This window comes from Chrysochloris asiatica, unplaced genomic scaffold (assembly GCF_000296735.1).
Source record: "Chrysochloris asiatica unplaced genomic scaffold, ChrAsi1.0 scaffold00077, whole genome shotgun sequence".
In the NCBI taxonomy this organism is placed as follows: domain Eukaryota; kingdom Metazoa; phylum Chordata; class Mammalia; order Afrosoricida; family Chrysochloridae; genus Chrysochloris; species Chrysochloris asiatica.
In genome coordinates, this window is record NW_006408595.1 from 4,359,119 (window position 1) to 4,378,510 (window position 19,392).

The 19,392-nt window shown below is 37.1% G+C and overlaps 1 protein-coding gene across 2 annotated transcripts in view; it reads left to right on the forward strand.

Annotated features, from left to right (window-relative positions):
* CNTN1 (contactin 1) overlaps positions 1–19,392 on the forward strand; it is a 322,132-nt gene that overhangs the window by 89,165 nt on the left and 213,575 nt on the right. For both annotated transcript variants that reach the window (XM_006865302.1, XM_006865303.1), the window contains exons 5-7: positions 4,558–4,575; positions 7,490–7,573; positions 12,739–12,774. In XM_006865302.1, coding sequence (XP_006865364.1) covers positions 7,507–7,573; positions 12,739–12,774 — 103 coding nt within the window. In that variant the 5' untranslated portion in view covers positions 4,558–4,575; positions 7,490–7,506. The remainder of the gene's footprint in view (positions 1–4,557; positions 4,576–7,489; positions 7,574–12,738; positions 12,775–19,392) is intronic.

Here is a 19,392-nt window from a genome sequence, read left to right on the forward strand (position 1 = left end):
CTGATCATCTAGTCATTGAAGCCAGGTCAAGTGGGTATTATCTGCGAGTGTGGGTGTTCTTGTGCATATGCCCTCTCTTCTTATCAGCTGGATGCTTCACTCTCCACTCTAGTCCTCTGTGGCTATGTCACTGACTCTGGGCCCAAGAGTCCCCAGGTCTTGCCACACTGCTGGCCAACCAGGTCTCCACCCGGGTTCACAGGAGTCTATTGAACATTGCAGGGCTTAGCTTGCAGCTTCATTGTTGTTTTTCTCTCACTTCCCCTTATCGGTGACGAGCGTGGTCAACAATCAGAGCGTGTATTCCCATAGAGTCTTAGTCTTGGAAGATGGTTTCCACTGAGGAGACCCAACCACTTGCCTTGATGTCTCCTGGGCAAGCAACTTGCTTGTTCTTGTAGTAACAGTTGGTCTGCCTATATTTTTTGTATTTTTCCTGTAGGTCTTTCTTTCAAGAAGTATCTTCTGTTCTTCTAGCCACTCCAAGCTGGTCTGCTCGTCCTTTGAAGTGGAAATTTCCCATCTCTGAAGATCTGGATGTGGTTCAGGCTTCCCCCTATAGTCTTATGTAATGCAGAGTCTCCACAGGAAGCCTCCTTCACTGGGCATGTTGTAGCCCGATTTTAGGTATTCCAATCAGTTATAGGCAGAAGATGGACTTACAAGCTTTCTATGGTGATGTTTCTGGCTATTCCTTTCTCTCCCCCTCCAGTGTCTATTTTATAATACAGTGCAAGGAAAACCAAGATTCAAAAGACAGCCAAGTATCTTAACATTGTTCCCCCTTTTCCTCATTCCAACCATGTCTCAATCTCTGTATCCCAGAACCCTGTTGTTTGAAGGTTGTGTATACATCATTATTTACCTCTATCCCACTTAGCCCATTCAAACATGCCTAACTGTTCTCCCATCTGCTTTGTTCTTCCATTCCTCTCTCCCTTCTTGTATATTGCCTCCCTCCCCAGCATCCAAACTATCCTGTGTCTATTTCCTGGCCTGTGCTCCACCTTCCCCTCCCTCCCCTTACCCTCCCCACATCCCATCAATCAGCAAAGAATCCACCCCCCTTTAGTATGGGTTCTTTTTCTTAGTCTTTTACAGTAGTGGTCCTATGCAGTATTTCTCCTTTTGTGACTGACTAATTTCACTCAACATAATGTCCTCAAGGTTCATCCATGTTAAGCAGTGGCTTGCAGCTTCCTTGTTATTTTTCAAGGTAGCATAATATTCCATTGTGTGTATGTACGACAGTTTGTTTATCCATTCTTCAATTGATGGGCATTTTGGCTGTCTCCATCTTTTTGCTATTGTAAATAGTGCTGCTATGAACATTGGTGTGCATATATCTTCTTGTGTTGTGGCTCATATTTCTTGTGGGTAAATACCAAGTAGAGGAATTGCTGGATCATAAGGTATTTCTATTTGCAACCTTCTGAGGAAGTGCCATATTGCTTTCCAGAGAGGTTGGACCATTTTGCAGTCCCACCAGCAATGCAGGAGTGTCTCAGGCTTGCCACATCCCTGCCAGCATTTATTGTCCTCTACATTTTTCATCTTTGCTGTTATTGTTGGTGTGAGATTATATCTCATTGTTATTTTGATTTGCATCTCTCTAATGGCTAGTGATCATGAACATTTCTAAATATGTTTGTTGGCTGCCCGGATCTCCTTTTTGGTGAAGTGTCTGTTCATATCCTGTGCCCATTTTTAAATTGGGTTATTTGTCTTTTTCTTGTAGAGGTGTTGTAGTTTCCTATATATTTTAGAAATTAGTCCCTTGTCTGATTTGTCATTGCAGAAAATTTTTTCCCATTCTCTGGGTTGCCTTTTTACTCTTCTGGTGAAGTCTTTTGATGCACACAAATTTCTGAGGCTTTTTAAATTTTTGGCTGGAGCATCAAGCCTCATCTTTCTCCTGGGTCATTCTAATACTCACATTTCATTTGATGAGAAGAAACATGGCTTCTTCCCTAGCTAGTTTATCATTGTCACAGAATCTGTTTTCTTCTTCTACCATTACATTTGCTGAAACACCTTGAAACCCACTCGGGGCTGGGGATCTAGCTATGGATTACTGAGCACTGTGTCCAAAAGTCCGGGTGTGACACTGTGGGTTAAAGCACTGGGCCACAAGGTTGGTTTGAACCACAAAGTTGGTGGTTCAAGCTCACCAGCCACTCCTTAGAAACCCTATACAGGGTTTCTATGAGTCAGAACCGACTCAATGGCACTTAACAACAACAACAAAATGTCCAAGAACTCAATAATAGAATAGTGTATTCTGTATCAACTGAAATGGACTTAGGCTTTTTCCTCACTCTACTCAGCCACACAACTCTAGGAGTGAGAAATGATGGGCTAACTAAATGGAGACACAATAGAACAAATCAAAAGCAGAACATAAATGTGTCAACAAGACGTGAAAGATAGTTTCATATCCAAGTGTCAAGGAATTCATTAACAGAAATAAAATTACTGCCAAGGTGAAGACTGAGTCTCCTACTGAAACAGGCAACATTTTGAAAGGAAGGAAAAGACAACATTTTGAAGGGAAGGCACAACACAGCTCAAAATAATGAGAAGATTTCATTCTGATTAGCGTGTGTAAGTTCACACTGGAAGGTAGAGAATTCCAACAGCCCACAATGAGGTCTGCATTTCAAATATCGCCACATAGAATAACCTCTTCTAAAGTAAATTTGTAAGCAGTGTTGTGCTGTAGGATAAGCACTGGATCTCAAGTTCAGTTTGAACCGATAGGTTGGTAGTTCAAATTCAACAGCCACTTCTCAGAAACCCTATATTGTGTGGTATGAGTCAGAGGACTAGAGGGCACTAACAACAATGTTTAATACCTAACAAAGACCTGAATCTTGATAAGATACATTCCTTATTACTTGTATGAATTTTTATCCTTATTTTCAGGCATTAAAGTTAATGGCCCATGGTCAATACAATATTGAGTTGATATTTGTGGACTCCTTGCCTAGCAATCATTTTACATGTGTAATTTAATTCAACCCTTGCAAAACTAGAAGGACACCTGGTGCACTGTGAGTTAAGCCCTGGGCTGCTAACCTCACGTCAGTGGTTCCTATTCACTGACCACTCCAAGGGAAAAAGATAAAGCTATCTACTCCCGTACAAAATTGCAATATTAGAAACCTAAAGAAACAGTTTACTCTTTCCTGCAGAGTTGCTATGATTCAGACTTGACTGGGTGGCAGTGGGTATGGTTTTGTTTTTATAAATTAGACATTCTTCCTGTATTTTACATTGGAGGAAATTTAGGGTCAGAGAGGTTGCGAAACCTGTCCAAAGTAACAGCCTAAGCTGACCCAGAATTTAAAGAAGACCTTGCTGTCTCTTTTCCTGAATTCTAAGAATCATTTTTCCACGCATTGACATTTTACAGCAGCCCTGCAGGACAGAGCAGAACTCCTCATAGGGCAGGCTAGGCTGTCATCTTTACACATGTTTCTCCCATTGAGCGGTTGGTGGTTCTAACCACCACCCTTCGATTAGCAACCTAGCACTTAACCATTGTGCTATAAGGACTCCTCTGAGACTCATTTAGAGTTCTCAGATTAAAGTCATTAATTAATAGATAAATTAGAACTCATTAAAATTCAATCATTACTTTCATTAAATGGCACATGCCATCTAATTTTTAAAGCGTTTTCACATATTTCAATCTAAGTTCATCATTAAAAAAATAATTGTTTTATGGCATGCCAACTTGGGCATAGTTTACCTGCTTGCTTTTTTTACAAAGGACATCATTCTAATCAGTGTCAATAACCCAATTAGAGTAATTAGAAGTCAACCAGCCAATAAGATATTCAGATGCACATTATTTTTGTGTTAAACAAAAGTTGTTGCAGTTGTTAAGTGCTGTCAAGTAAGTTGCAACTCATAGGGACCATGTATAGTGTTTTAGGGAGTCCTGATGTGGCGCTGTGGGTTAATGTGCCAGACTGCAAAGCCATTTGAACTGCAGGGTTGGCAGTTCAAGCTCACCAGCTGCTCCTTGTAAACCCTATACAGGGTTGCCATGGGTCGGAACCAACTCGATGGCACTTAACAACAACAACAGAGTATTTTAGAGGATGTAAATCTTTGTGAGAACAAAAAGCCTCATCTTAATTTCGCAGATTGGCTGGTGGGCTTGAACCACCAGCCTTATGGTTATCCTTTGTAGCTATCATACTCCCAAACATTAGCTAGACATAATCAGTGTGTGCAGACTTCAACGATTCTCACATAGGTCTGTATTTAGATACTGATATTCACATACATTATTTATTAAAAATATTATATCATTCCACTGGCCTTTACTTCATTTTCCTTCTAACTGGAGGACATTACTTAATACAGTCTAGACTGATGGGTTGCTCTCACCTTCTTAAATATCTCCAAGAGAAGGAAATTATTCACACATTAACCCTGCTGTTTTAAAGTTTATCTGTTGGACATCTTTGTCTTTATCATATACATTGTAAGTAGTCACTGATGCTAATTTGACCCATTTCCTCTAAGTTATCTCTAAGAATGCAGCTCAATTTTTTTGTAGAAGTATATTATTTATTAACAGTAGTATAACCTATATATAAATGAGTAATGAAGTTTTATCTGATTTACCCATTACTAGTACACATTTTGAGTATCCTCTACAAAGTGCTGGAGTCCTGGTATAGCGCTGTGGGTTAATGCGCCAGACTTCAAAGCCATTTGAACTGTAAGGTCGGTGGTTCAAGCTCACCAGCTGATCCTTGGAAAGCCTATAAAGGGTCACTATAGGTCAGAACTGACTCGATGGTACTTAACAACAAAAACAACAATTACAAAGTGCTAAAAGTGTTCTTGCAAATCAGGATGGTTATATAGCCTCAAAATCCATCACGATAGGACAAAATAGGACCCCTCATTTTTACTTAACATGTCAATATCATGCAGCAATCGGTAGTATTTTGGAAGTTTTAAATAATGTTTAAGTATATTTATACATTAAACATTAAAGCAATAGGTATTTTCTTTTCAGAATGGCTTTCACACAGTATCTTAATTTATACTTTATTCTCAAAACTGTCAAGATGTTGTTCTATATTATTATATATCCTTTCAAACCATGGTTTAATGTTTTTTCAAGCTGAAACTCCTTTTGTGTCCATGCACTCTAATACCTTGGGACACACTGTTCTTATGGTGTTACAATAAGAAGAAATGGGTGGGTTCTGAAGGCACCACATGATATAAATCTAAGCGTGTGGCACCTCCATCCTAATGTCCTTTTTAGCATAGCCAGTTTGATTGCCACTATGCCACATCTTTCAATGGTGTAATCAAATCATTAATATGCTTTAAAGTTTAGTAGTGCAAAGTTCTGAAACTGCTATCATTGCACTGATGGTATCCTTATCTATGTTCTGTTATCTATTTGTGAATTCCTTAAGAGCAAGACAATTGAATATTTCTTTGCATTCTCATGTCTACCTGCCTGGTCACAGTAGTAAATTTGCCACAAAGATAATGAAATGTAATACCAAGGACCCCTGTTTGCATGAGAAGCTTTCAAGACCTTGGGTTGGGATTCAGCAATCACAGGGTCATAAGTTTTTGTGAAATTCATTAAAGCAGCATATTGTAATTGTATCTACATTTGTATTTGTAATTTTATAGTTCTTATCATAAAGAGGGATCCTCAACTTTTATCCTATAAGCCAAACAAAACTTAGATTTCCCCCATGCTAACACCTAGGAGGATATTACTTTTTTCTTTGTTGAATGGATAAATGGAAGAAGCCAAGGGGAGGATAAATACATTACTTAATTTATATGAATGTTTAAAAATTAGTAAATTTGGCAAAAACTTACCAAAATCACCAATGGGGAATACTAATAATTTATCCTTTTATCATACTCATATATCTGAATTTACAGACCTCTTATGAAAATTATTTTAAATTGGATCTTTATATCAATAAAATTAATGTATTAAAAGTATTAATTTTGAAATGTTTACAACAGTACTCATTGTACACAGACTGATATCAATATATGAGAGACTTCAAAAAGTTCATAGAAAAATTGTATTAAAAGATGGTGGAATTTTTTCATACGTTTTTGAAGACTGTTCATACACTTGATGGGAGTCCTAGTGTGGCACTGTGGTATAATGCACTGGACTGTAAATTTGGTTTGAATCACAAGATCGGTGGATCAAGTTCATCAGCCGTTCTTTGGTAACACTATATAGAATCTCTATGGGTCGGAACCGACTCAACAGCATACAACAACAACAAACATATACCTGATGGTGGTTGTGTACTGTTGTTTGGAAGCAGAAAGCCCCTTCTTTCTTCCATGGAGTGGCTGGCAAATTTGAACTGCTGACCTTGCTGTTAGCAGTCCAACTCATAACCCACTATGCTATCAGAACTTCTTCTACATATACCTACTATCGCTTGTAGACTATCTTGTTCTGCCACATTTTGAATTTACAACTTTGAAAGAGTTCTCAAATGACCTCTTGGATGGTCTGGGTCTCATTCAGGGTTGTGGTCAGACCTGGGGCCCCTTCATGGTCACCCTGAATGGCATACCAAAAGACTGGACCACAGGAGGGACAGTGACTGTCAGCCATAAGATGCCTTCTGCCATTTATGTGCAACATGTCAGTCCAACCATGGAGGTTACAAGGCAACAATAGGATGATTTGAGGTGGTGGGTTGGCTAGGGGAGGCTTGGCAAAGGTCCAAAAGTGCCAAAGAGGTCGCTGGGGGAAGCAGGAAGAGTGAACATAAGGGAGGGCCGCTTGAAGTTACCGAGCATGAAAAAGTGGAAGACCAGTGGAGTTCCTGCCCGTGAATGGCAGGACTTGGCAGACAGCACCTGACCGCCACCATCACTACCACCACCCCTACGGACTCCATAATGGGGAAGACGTGATGAGCTGGAGGACCAGCCCCACCATGCCCATTCTGAGATGCACTGGTGACACCTAACGGCGAGTGAGAAACTGGGAATGGTGGTAATGATGCCAATGACAGGGCATACTCTGACTCTTACTTAATGACCTGGTCTTTGGAAACTAACAATGTTGTTAAATGAGGAGTGGGTGTATTCAATGGAGGAAAAATTCAAACAACTGAGTGATTTTATTCATAATTAATACTGTCACTCTTAGAATGATTGCTGAATTTTTCTGACATCAAATCTATTGTTTTCCTTACAACAGAGTGTTTATAGATGTTTTAAACGAAACTTATTCTGCAGGAAAATAATATAAAATAAAATAGAATTTATACAATGATGATAATGGATAATGTTGCAGCTCATTTGTCTCTTCTCCTCTCCCTTCCCTCCATCCCCCTTCCCTTTCCTCCTTTCTTCTTTTCTTCACTTGTTTTCTTGCTCCCTCACCCCCTTACCTATTTGATGCAGGTGTTTCCTAGTATCTAACTGCCTTAACACTAAAGCTCTTTGAAAGAATTACACCTAACATTTATGGGAGACAAGATGAAAATGTGGTTGCTGGTCAGTCACCTTGTGACTTTTACAACGTGTCTAGCAGGTAAGAAACACTTTCTGTGTAGTTTCCATAAATTATGCAAACATAGTTAATATGTTTATTTCATTAAATCTGGTATATGAAATTAGAATTAATAATTTCTTTTGACACTTGGATTAGATAAGTAAATGAATGTATGTCTAGGTTGACTCTTCTTTATATACATACTTTTAATAAATATTTTAAAAATATAGTTTAGACAATCTAATGTAGTGGTACACTGATAAATGTTTAAAAAACAATCTCTAGGAAGAAAAAGAACACCACTTATCTGTCAGTCTGTCATACAGTGTTGGCTTGTGTGCTGTTGTGATGCTGGAAGATATGCTACCAGTATTTTAAATACCAGCAAGGTCACCCATGGTGGACAGATTTCAGCAGAGCCTCCAAACTAAGACTGGAAGAAGGAGAGGCAGATCACTTCTGAATGGCTAGCCACTGAAAATCTTATGAAAAGCAATGGAACACTGCAGCGATCATGACAGATGATGATAGCTGCAAGTTTGGAAGGCACTCAAAATACAACTGGGGAAGCACTGTCCCCTCAACGTACAGTTTACCTTATTGATGTGGATGGAGTTAACTTTCAGTTTATTCATTTGCTGATATGACACAACTCAAAATGAGAAGAAACCACTGCAAACATCCATTAATAATCAGAACATAGATTGTACAAAGTATGAATCTAGGAAAACTGAAAGTTGACAAAATTAAGTGGAGCACATAAACATTGATATCCTAGGCATTGGTATGCTGAAATGAACTGGTATTGGCCATTTTGAATCAGACAATCATATGACTTACTTTGCCATGAATGACAAATTCAAGAGGAATGGCATGACATTCATCATTAAAAAGGGCATTTCAAGATCTTTCTTGAAGTACAATTGCTGTCTGTCAAACCCACCTTGGAAACCCTATATAGATGGTCGCCATGATTCAGAACCAACTTGACACAATTAACAACAAACAAGGAAGACTAGTAATACCACGATTATTAAAATTTCCACACCAACTAGTAAAACCATTTTATGATGATGTTGAAGAATTCTACTAACTTCTTCAATCTGGAATAGAACAAACATGCAATCAAAGTGTGTTGATAATTACTGGTGATTGCAATGCAAAAGTTAAAAACTAGGAGGAAGGATCCATAGTTGGAAAATATAACTTTGGTGACAGAAATTATGCTGGAAATCACATGATAGAAAAAATGTTTAAAGATTTTATTGTGAATTGGGTGATAGTTTACATGGGAGAACATCAATTTTGCATTCAACCTGTCATTTTTTGTTTCATTACAATGATTACAAGCCCCTTGCTTAACAGCAGATGCTTCTATTCCCTCTGTTATTTTTTGTTTGTTTTTTTTGTTTAAGCTTTTATTGTGAATTGAGTAGATATAGTCTACATGAATTTAGAGACCATCTGAAGAACAGATTTGTTGTATTCAGACACTAATGACTGAAGGCCAGAACAACTGTAGGATGGCATTAAGAATATCATACAGGAAGGAATGCAAAAGGTCATTAAAAAGACAGGAAAGACTGAAAAGACCAAAGTGATGTTAAAAGAGACTCTGAAACTTGCTCTTGAACATAAAGAAGCTAAAGTGACTAGAAGACAAGATGAACCAAAAAATTTCAAATGAAACATGCAAAGTAATGGAGTTAGAAAGTCAGTATAGAAGAGCTCACTTATCATTTTCAAGCTGAATGAGCTGAAGAAAAAAAAAACAAGTTTTGATTTGTAATACTGAAGCATTCTTTGGATAAAAGATTGAATGATGTTACAAATATTACATGAAGTTGGAAAGAATAAGCAGTCACTGTACCAAAAATAGTTGGTCAATGTTCAATGATTTCAAGAGGCCCATATGATCAAGAACCAATAGTATTGAAGGATGAAGTCCCAGCAACAATGAAGACATTGGCAAAAGACAAGGCTCCAGGAATTGACAGAATGCAAATTGAAATGTTTCAACCAACTGATATAGTACTGGAGACACTCACTTGTCAATGCCAACAAATTTGGAAGACAGCTACCTGGCCAACTATTTGGAAGAGATCCATATATGTGCCCATTCCAAAGAAAGATCACCCACTGGAATGCAGAAATCATCCAACAATGTCATAATATCATGCACAAGTAAAATATTGCTGAAGATATTTCAACAATGATTGCAATATTACATCAACTGAGAGCTGCCAGAAATTCAAGTCAAATTCAAAAGAAGATGTGTGGAATGAGGGGTCTTGTATCAATGCAGAGAATACCAGAAAGGTTTACTTGTGCTTTATTCATTATGCAAAAGCTATTATCTACTGTGTGGATAATAACCAATTATGGGTAACATTGAGAAGAATAGAATGAAGCAAATCTACTGCAAAGATCTTCTTGAAGTTGCTAAGAGCAAAGATGTCAAGTTGAAGAGTAAGGTGAGTCTGACCCTATTTTGGACTGCTTCCTATGCATGAGAAAGTTGGACAATAAATAAAGAAGTCCTTAGAAGAACTTCATTAAATTCTGATGTTGGTGAAGAATATTGAAAGTACCATGGATTATCAGCAGAACAAAAAATCTGCCTTGGAGGAAGCACAGCTAGAATGTTCCTTAAAAGCCAGGATAGCGAGACTTCATTTCTTGTACGTTGCACATATTATTAAGAGGGGGCAGTCTCTGGTGAAAGACATCATGATTGGAAAAGTGATGAAATGGCGAAAAAGAGGAGGACCCCCAACAAAATCGATTTTCACAGTGGCAGCAACAATGGGCTCAAACATACTAACAATTGTGAAGATGGTTGACCAGATAGTGTTTGTTCTGTTGCGCATAGAGTTGCTGAGTCAGAAACGAGTTGATGACACCTACCAACAACAGGAAGAAACCCCCCGCCCCCGCTTTTTTTAAGAATTTGTCGATGTCTTGAGATGAAATACTTCTACTATTTTTTCCTTATTTTAAGCCATTCAGTATTGCCATTTTCTGATCCTTATTTTTTGTTTCCAACCTTTGTATTCCAGTCACCAGTAATTATCAATACATGCTGATTACATGTTTGGTCAATTTCAGACTGAAGAAGAAGTTGGTAGAATTCTTTAATTTCACCATCACTGGTATAGATTTGAATAATAATAGTATTAACTGGTCTTCCTAGTAATAGTTTTATTGGTATTATACTATCACAGACAGCAGTATCCTTCAAGACAGATTTTGAAATGTCCATTTTGATGATGAATGTGATACCATACCGCTTCAATTTGTCATTCCCTGCATAGTAGACCATATGGTTGTCTGATTCATCATGGCTAATACCAGTCCATTTCAGCTCACTAATGACAGCTTCCAATTTTCCTAGATTCATACTTCATAATTCCATGTTCTGATTATTAATGCATATTTACAGTTGTTTCTGCCCTTTTGAATTGGACCCCATCAGCAAAAGAAGGTTCTGAGAACTTTATTTCATTAACATCATAACAATCGGTTCTACTTTGGGAAGACAGCTCCTCCCCAGCTGCAACCATAGGGGCTCATCTTCCGGCACTATACCTGAGAATATTTTGGTGCTATTTATCATCTTTCAATACTCAATATTCTGGTACTATCTGACAGTGTTCCACTGCTGTTCAAAAGATTTTCAGTGTGTAAACATTCAGAAGTAGTCAGCCTCTCCTTCTTCCTAGTCTGTCTTTGTTTAGATCCTTAGCTGAAATGTGTTCCCCATGAATGTACCCTGATGCTATTTAAAATACTGCTGGCACAGTTTCCATCACCAAAGCAACAAGCAAACCACCACAGTATGACAAACTGACAGGTGAGTGGTAGGCTCTAGTTCTAGGACACACAAAATGTTTCACTTATATCTTTCAAAGATAATAATGAAGAATGAATTGATATTTCACACAAGCAGATATACATTATATTTTTATCAGAAACCAACATGTTTTTTAGCAGTCAATTTTTCTCTAACAATCTCAATGATTTCAACGCAATACATTTTGTTGAGTTTCTATTACATGTGAGACATACATGTGTTTCATTTTTTATAGATATCACACCCCACTGGTTATTCCAACAGAAAACCTAATGGACATTTTATTGTATATCTAAATTCTTACGAACTTTAAGAAAATAATAAATTAAATTTTAGTTTATTACACTAACTCCAAAACTCTACCTCAAAATAGTGATATAATTAGTACTTAACCATTTCCCTGACATTGACAAATATATGTTTACCAATACACATATGTATATATTTATAATTATGCATATTGGCATTGATAGATGTGTATCATAAAAATAATTTTAATGACATTGATAAATGACTACAGACAAAATATACACATAACATTGTTTCTCAAATAACACAAATATGTTTTTGCAAACTGGGCAAACTTCTTCTGTGTTAGTTTGTTATGTGCTATGTGCATTATGGAGTCCTGGTATGGCACTGTGGGTAAATGCACCAGACTGCAAAGCCATTTGAACTTCAAGGTTGGCAGTTCAAGTTCACCAGCTGCTCCTTGAAAACCCTATACAGGTTCCCTGTGGGTCGGAACTGACTCAACAGCACTTAACAACAACAGCAATAATTTGCATTATATGTGCATGCATGTTTTATGTGGGCACTTTGTATGTGAAAATACAAATATGTGCAATGTAAAAATAATAAATAAATTTTTACAGTAGTATTGTTGTTGTTGTTATATGCCGTGGAGTCGGTTCTGATTCATAGCAACCCTGTACAGCGTTTCCGAGGATGTAAATGAAAGCCTCATCTTTCTCCCACGGAACAGCTGGTAGTTTCGAACTGCTGACCTTGAGGTTCGCAGCCCTATTTGTAACCACTATGCTACCAGAGCTCCTTAACAGTAGTATTAGTTGTGACTAAATTTTATTTTTATAATATAATTAATAATCTTAGTAGTAGTATAAATCCATAACAGCTCTATTGACCATAAGTTTTAGTGCTACAGCTATAAAATGAAAAAATGATAAAAATAAATATATTATCTGCATTGATGTGTTGATATTTTAACTTTAATATTAAAGAGTGAGAAGTTTCATTTTTTTTAAAGTAGCATCTTAGTTATTTGAGTGATGTTTGACACCACAATTCAATGAGCTGCTTTTGTCAAAATTCTTTTGTCTCTTATTTTCAGAGTTTACATGGCACAGAAGGTATTATGGCCATGGAGGTAAGTTGATGTAAAGGGTAAACCTTTAACTTGCTTTTTCCAAGTGAATGATATTTCTTCTTTGCTTTAAGCTATCAACTCTCTACATTTTAAGCCAAATGCCTAGTGTGAGATTACTTGGGGATTTTGTAAAGATGCCTCTTCAGAGATTGTAGGGCAGCTTGTATATTTGCCTGCCAGCGTCAATGAACACATAACATAAAAATACTCTATTAAAGGATTGTAGTTGATGGAAAATATTCGTTAAATGTGACCTGTTTTGTTTTGTTATCCCTACATGTCTCTAGCAATATTATGCTACTTAATTTTGAAACAATATTTTATTATTGGAAACAGCTCATTTGTTTCTGAAATCCTCTAGTTTTGTTGCAAGAGAGATGATAGAAGTTAATGAATTTGGTACCTAAGATTCAGTTCTATTAGTACTCCAAAGATGTTTTCATTTCCATTGCTTCATGTTTCATTGGCTATAATTAAGAATTCAGGCAGATTAGATTCTACTCCAACCACTGAATAGTTCTTGTCAGAAATAGGGTTAGCATGCTATACTAGAAATCATGTGATTTAGAGTAATACCAACCTGGATTTGCAGCTTCACTCTGTTGATATATTACAAGATCTTATGTAAATTATTCAGATCCTCTGAAATTCCATTTTCCAATATATAAAATTCAGAAAATTATTGGAAAGACTAATGAAAGAATGTGAGTGATAACTTCTAATGCAATGATTGCCACAGGAAGTGCTCAATGAACATAGAAAATTTCATAATTTGTACAAGTCACTTCACAGTGGTAAGAAAATGGGAAATACAGTGAAAACACTGAGAAATCAGTGCTGCAACCTACATGCTAAATTGAAAATATTCATGTCAGAGTGTGGCAGAAAAACATAACTTATGAGTGGATATGGAGCTTAAAAGAAAGGAAATTTGTTTGAATTCCACCTAAGCCATTTCTGGGTCCATTTTGTGAGTTCAGAATCACATGCATGTCTTTTACATTTTTCTTTTTTCTAACTTTTTGGATTGTGTAAATGCAACATTTTCCCCTATAGAAATAACAGAATGAATGTAACTAATTTGTATATTCCATCACCAATAGTTTCTGTCCAGACAATTCTTGTTCATATCTACCCCAATGTGCTCCATAAGGTTTTCAGTGGCTTATGTTTCAGAACTAGATCACCAGGTTTTCTTCCAGCATTGTCTCTAGGTGAACTTGAATTACTAGCCTCACCAATAATAAACCTGTAATGTTCAGTTGATGTGAATACCTTAATAATTTAAGAGTAAGCATTCATTTTAGGTGGCTTTTTTACCCCACCCCACCCCCGCCACTGTTGGTTTGCCTTTACCATATGTGAAGATAAACACACACATAGCACCAACATTCACCTAGGTTAACCTACAATGGAAAAAAAAAATCTCTTTAATTCCTTCTAATTCAGTGAGAGAAAACAAAAGGGAGTGAAAGAAATAGCACTTGAATATCTATTTTATAGAAGTTAACATGTAAAATAATCTATATTTTTTACATTTAGGTTTATGATATAACTTTATGAAGACTAAAAGTGTGGGGGAATATCTCTTCATTACTAGACTGGGGAAGAAAGTTAGGAATTTCCCATGTCTTTACAACATTGATACTTAAATTTTCCAGATTTTTTTCCCATTAGACTCACATCAATTGCTTAGCATACTTTTCATCATATTTTACTTTGGAGACCTAGTGGGGCACTGTGAATTAAAGCTCTGGATTGCAAGGTCAGTTTGAACTGCAAGGACGGCGGTTCAAGCTGACCAGCCACGCCTCAGAAATTCTATACAGGGTGGCTATGAATCGGAACCGACTCGATGGCACTTAACAATGAACATCATGACAAACTTTGTATCATTCAATGACTTATCATTGTTTTATAATAGGATCACTCTTAGTCCCATTAATTGAACTAGATCTGAGGAAGACCAAGGAAGCAGACCCACCAGCTAGGACATTCTACAAATTGAGATATGTAGGATTAGATAGACTTTAGGTGTGGGGAGATTCCCAGCTACTTATGCATAAACAGTGTCAGGTGGCTGCAAGGGTGGACCACTAGTCAAGGAAGTGATTATTATCAAGAGATGTGATAGGTTCTCTTTGGGAAGGCAAAGCCAAGCAAACGAAAAGTCAGTCTGCCTAGCCAATCTACTAGGGAGTTCTGTTGGCACTGTAGGATAAGCACTGGACTGCTAGCTACATCAGCGGTTCAAACCCAACAGCTGCTCTGGGGAACAAAGATGAGGCTTTCTGCTCTTGTAAAGATCTGCAGCCTCAGACACCCTATACAGAGTTGCTATGAGTCGAATTTAACTCGATGGCTGTGGATCTGGTTTGTTGTAACTTTGCTGCTAAGAGCCCTGGTGGAACAGTAGCTAAGTGTTCAGTTGCTAACCTGAAGACTAGTGGTCCTAACGGCAACTTCCATGGGAGAACGATGTGGCAGTCTGTTTCTGTAAAAACTACAACTTTGGAACAACCCTGTGGGGCAGGAATATGTTGATTACCTTGGCTATAAGCTGGAATCAATAAACAGCACCAAGATTTGTCACCTTTCTGTTCATTTGATCTTCCTTTAAACAACTGGACTTCTGCATGTTTGGGAATCAACTCAGTACTTTGTACTTTAGTTATGGTAAATGACTGCAATGTTTTATATAAACCAAGACCCTAAAGGGTTGAGGCATTTGAGTAGTCAAAGGTCAACCCCTAATCATCCTTGCTCTATTACCAGTGGTGAAAGATTGTCCATGAAAATGAAAGGCCATAAAGTCTGGAAGAAGTCTGCCTTGAGACTATTTAAATATTGCCTCATTGCATCATGTAGACAGTTTACTGGGCATCAAGAGGGCTTGTAGCACTTCCTACCCATAACTGCCTATTCTAATACTAAATCCACTCCCATCAAGGTAATTCTGACTCATAGAGTCTAGTATAGGGCTGCTAATAGATTTTTCCTGAGGATCTTCTTACTACATATTTAGGTAAAATTATTTTTAATAATCAACAGATTGAGATGACATATTACATAAAATGAAATAGAATTTGCTTCTAAATGGATGTAAAATGAATAAAAAATAACTGTCAAGTACAAATAGTAATTATACTTTCAATTTCCAGAAATACAATAGGATAGCTACATTACAGTGAACTATCTCCAGATAGTGAAACTTGAAATAATCCTATGTTAGACACTACAACTGACTGATAACATTTACTGTGAAATTGAAAATAGCATTGAAAAAAGCAGCAGCTTTAATCTGTCATTTACATCTGTAAATTTGAATGCAAATAGTCATAAACCATTGGATTCTTATTAATCTTCTTAACAGACTATAAGAAGTACACTTACTTCCACAATAGATTTATGATACTCATTGTGTGGCAGAAAATAAATGAATTTGCATTAAGATCAGATAAAATGAGAGAATGTTGTGGAGTGTTAAATTCTCAATTAGCTTTTGTTTGAAGTTACTTATAATTCTGTACTCCTCTTTAAAAGATTCTCTCAAGTAGGAAAAAGGGCATGTATTTTAAATAACCTTAGTTTTTATATGTTTTACACATTACTAGTGTCTTCCCCCAACCCCCCTTTTTCTACTATGGAACCCTGGTGGTGTAATGAGCTAAGCATTGAACTGTTAACTGTAAGGATTGTGGTTCAAACCTGCCAGCCACTCCATGTGAGGAAGATGAAGCTGTCTGCTCCCCTCAATATTTACAATCCTGTAAATCCTAAGGAGCAGTTCTACTTTGTCTTATGGAGGAACAATATGAGTTGGAATCAACTCAGAGGCAGTGAGTTTTAAACCCTATAAAACTTCCAAACCCTCAATCAAATGTGTCATATAATTCTTTTTATAGCTATAAAAAGAGTAAAGAATGGCTATATTTGCTGTAGTCTGAGAGCATAATTTCAGGGTTAATGAGTATTTTGATGAGCCTTATGTGAATCTTTCTTTTCCCTTCATTTGCATGCCCTGGTTAACAGGTCTCAAGATTTGCATTCAGAGAGGTTCACACTGAGTGTGGAGATGTAATACAAATTCTTATTTTGAGTAATTTATTTTCATTGTTGTTTGTTACCATCACATCTGTTTCAACTCATGCCAACTCCATGTGTGGAGTAGAACAGTTTCATAAGGTTTTCAATTACTCCCTTTGGGGAGTAAATTGACAAACCATACTTCTGGGGTGCCTCTGGAGGAGTTTGAAATGCCATCCTTTCAGCTAGTAGTTGTGTGCCTAGCCATTTGTGCCACCTAGGACCCCCACCAATTTATTGTTCAAGGGCCATAGTATATTCACAAAATAAAGGGCAAAGGGGAAATGCTAAGCATACATGATACAGGAATACATGATTGTCTTCAGGTCTGAAAGCAAAAAATATTTATTTACGAAATGCTACTTGCCAGAACCAGTAATAGGATGCAAATTACATCCAATCTTTTCAATACAATGCTTTCTTTACATGAAATATAATCAATATGTTGTTGGCAATTAGTTTCAGAGTTTTTATCCTTAAATCTTACATTGCATGTTACTATAAAAAGCAAATGCTAGTATAATGTTGTTGTCATTAGGTGCCATCAAGTTGGTTCCAACACATAGCACAATGGGACGAAACACTGCTCGGTCCTGCACCATCTCCACAATTGTATGCTTGACCCAGTTACTGTTGCCAATATGCCAGTCCATCTCATTGAGGTCTTCCTCTTTTTCATTGACCCTGCACTTTACTAAGCATGATGTCCTTCTCCAGACTTAGACTGGTTCATCCTGATAGCATGTCCAAAGTATGAGAGATGAAGTCTCACAATTGTATTCAAAGGAACATTCTGGCTGGACTTCTTTCAAGATAGATTTGTTTGTTCTTCTGGTAGTGTTCTTTCAATATCTTCTCTAACACAGTACCTCAAATGTATCCATTTGTCTACTGTCTTCCTTATTCATTGTCCAACTTTCACATGTGTATGAGGATATTAAAAATACCATGGTTTGGATCAGGCACACATTCATCCTTGAATCGATATCCTTACTTTTTGAACACTTTAAAGAGGTCTTGTGCATTAATAATAATAATGCATCATCATCAGGCTTCCCATATAAGCATAATGTAATTAGAAGATATTTATGAGCTTTATACTCCCCAGAACAATATTTATTTTTAGTTTTCTAGAAATTGTGTCTATTCATGTTTTAAATTTTTTTTTCAAGCATTTCACACTAAAATAATCATGAAACAGCCTATAAGCTGTGAATTGAAGTCATCTTCAATTACAGAATCTAAATATAATGATTAAAATATACTTTTCTTAATTGGAGTGAAACTTTTCCTTTTAAGAATTTTTATGTGAAATTGGAAAGAATGACAAGATCATCTCTAGTTGGCAGGTATTACTAAGTTGTCACAGCCAGAAAAGCTGTGCACTTGAGAGAGACTCAAGGATGATCTTCTGAAGTTATCCAAGTGGGAAGAAAAATGACATAGATAAGCACAAGGTCATTTTTTCCCCATACACTGGAAAATGCAGACTCTATATGCAGAATGAAGGGCTTCCCATGGCTCCATAGTATAAGCACTGTACTCTGAATGGCAAGGTTGGCAGTTCAAATCACCAACTACTCTGTGGGAGAAAGATGAAGCTTTCTGCTTTCCCAAATATTTGCAACCTTGGAAACCCTATACTGACTTACCAACAAACCCTATATGGCACTTACCAACAGCAACATGAAAAAATGAAAGTCTTTAAGGTATCAGGGACACTCATTTGTGGCATGTCTGTTTTTCTCAGGTGTGTTGCTATATTATGAAAGGCCAGAAAATAATAGCCATGGTCAAGGAAAATAAAAGCAAAACAGAAAATAGTATTTGTATTTTCGGCTTTCACAACCTCAAGAGGAATATAAAGATTGCTCAAAACCTAAAAAAAACAAAACAAAAAAAAAAGCACCAAACTCACTCACTACCATCTAGTCAATTCCAACTCACAGTCACCCTTAGGGTTTCTAAGAGAAAGTTTATGTAATAATCTTTATTAGAAGCAGACAGCATCATGTTTCTCCCACAGAGTGTGACTGGTGTGTTTTAATATAGGTAGCAGCCTAATGCTTAGCCCATAGCATTGTTTTGGTTAAGTGCTGTCGAGTCGATTCTGACTCATAGTGACCCAGCATAGGGTCTCTGAGGAACAGCTGGTGGGTTTGAACTGCTGACCTTGCAGTTCACAGTCGACTGCTTATCCTGCGATGACACACCAGAAGCCCACAGCATAAGGACTTTGAAGTCAATAGCAGAGAGCCGTAAGAACTTGATAGTTGTGATCCTAGTTAGGAGCATAGTAGGTCCAAGGGTGCTTGGGTCACTTCTTCCTATTTCTTCCTTTTTAAAATGAATGAAGAAGCCAATTATTTTAGTTGCCATACTGTGATAACAGACATGCCACAAATGAGTGACTTTAACAAACGGAAATGTATTTTCTCAGTTTTGGGAGCCTGTTGTTAAGTTGTTAAGTATTATTTAGTCAGTTCCAACTCATAGTGCCTCTGTACAGGATTCCCAAGGAGCAGCTGGTGG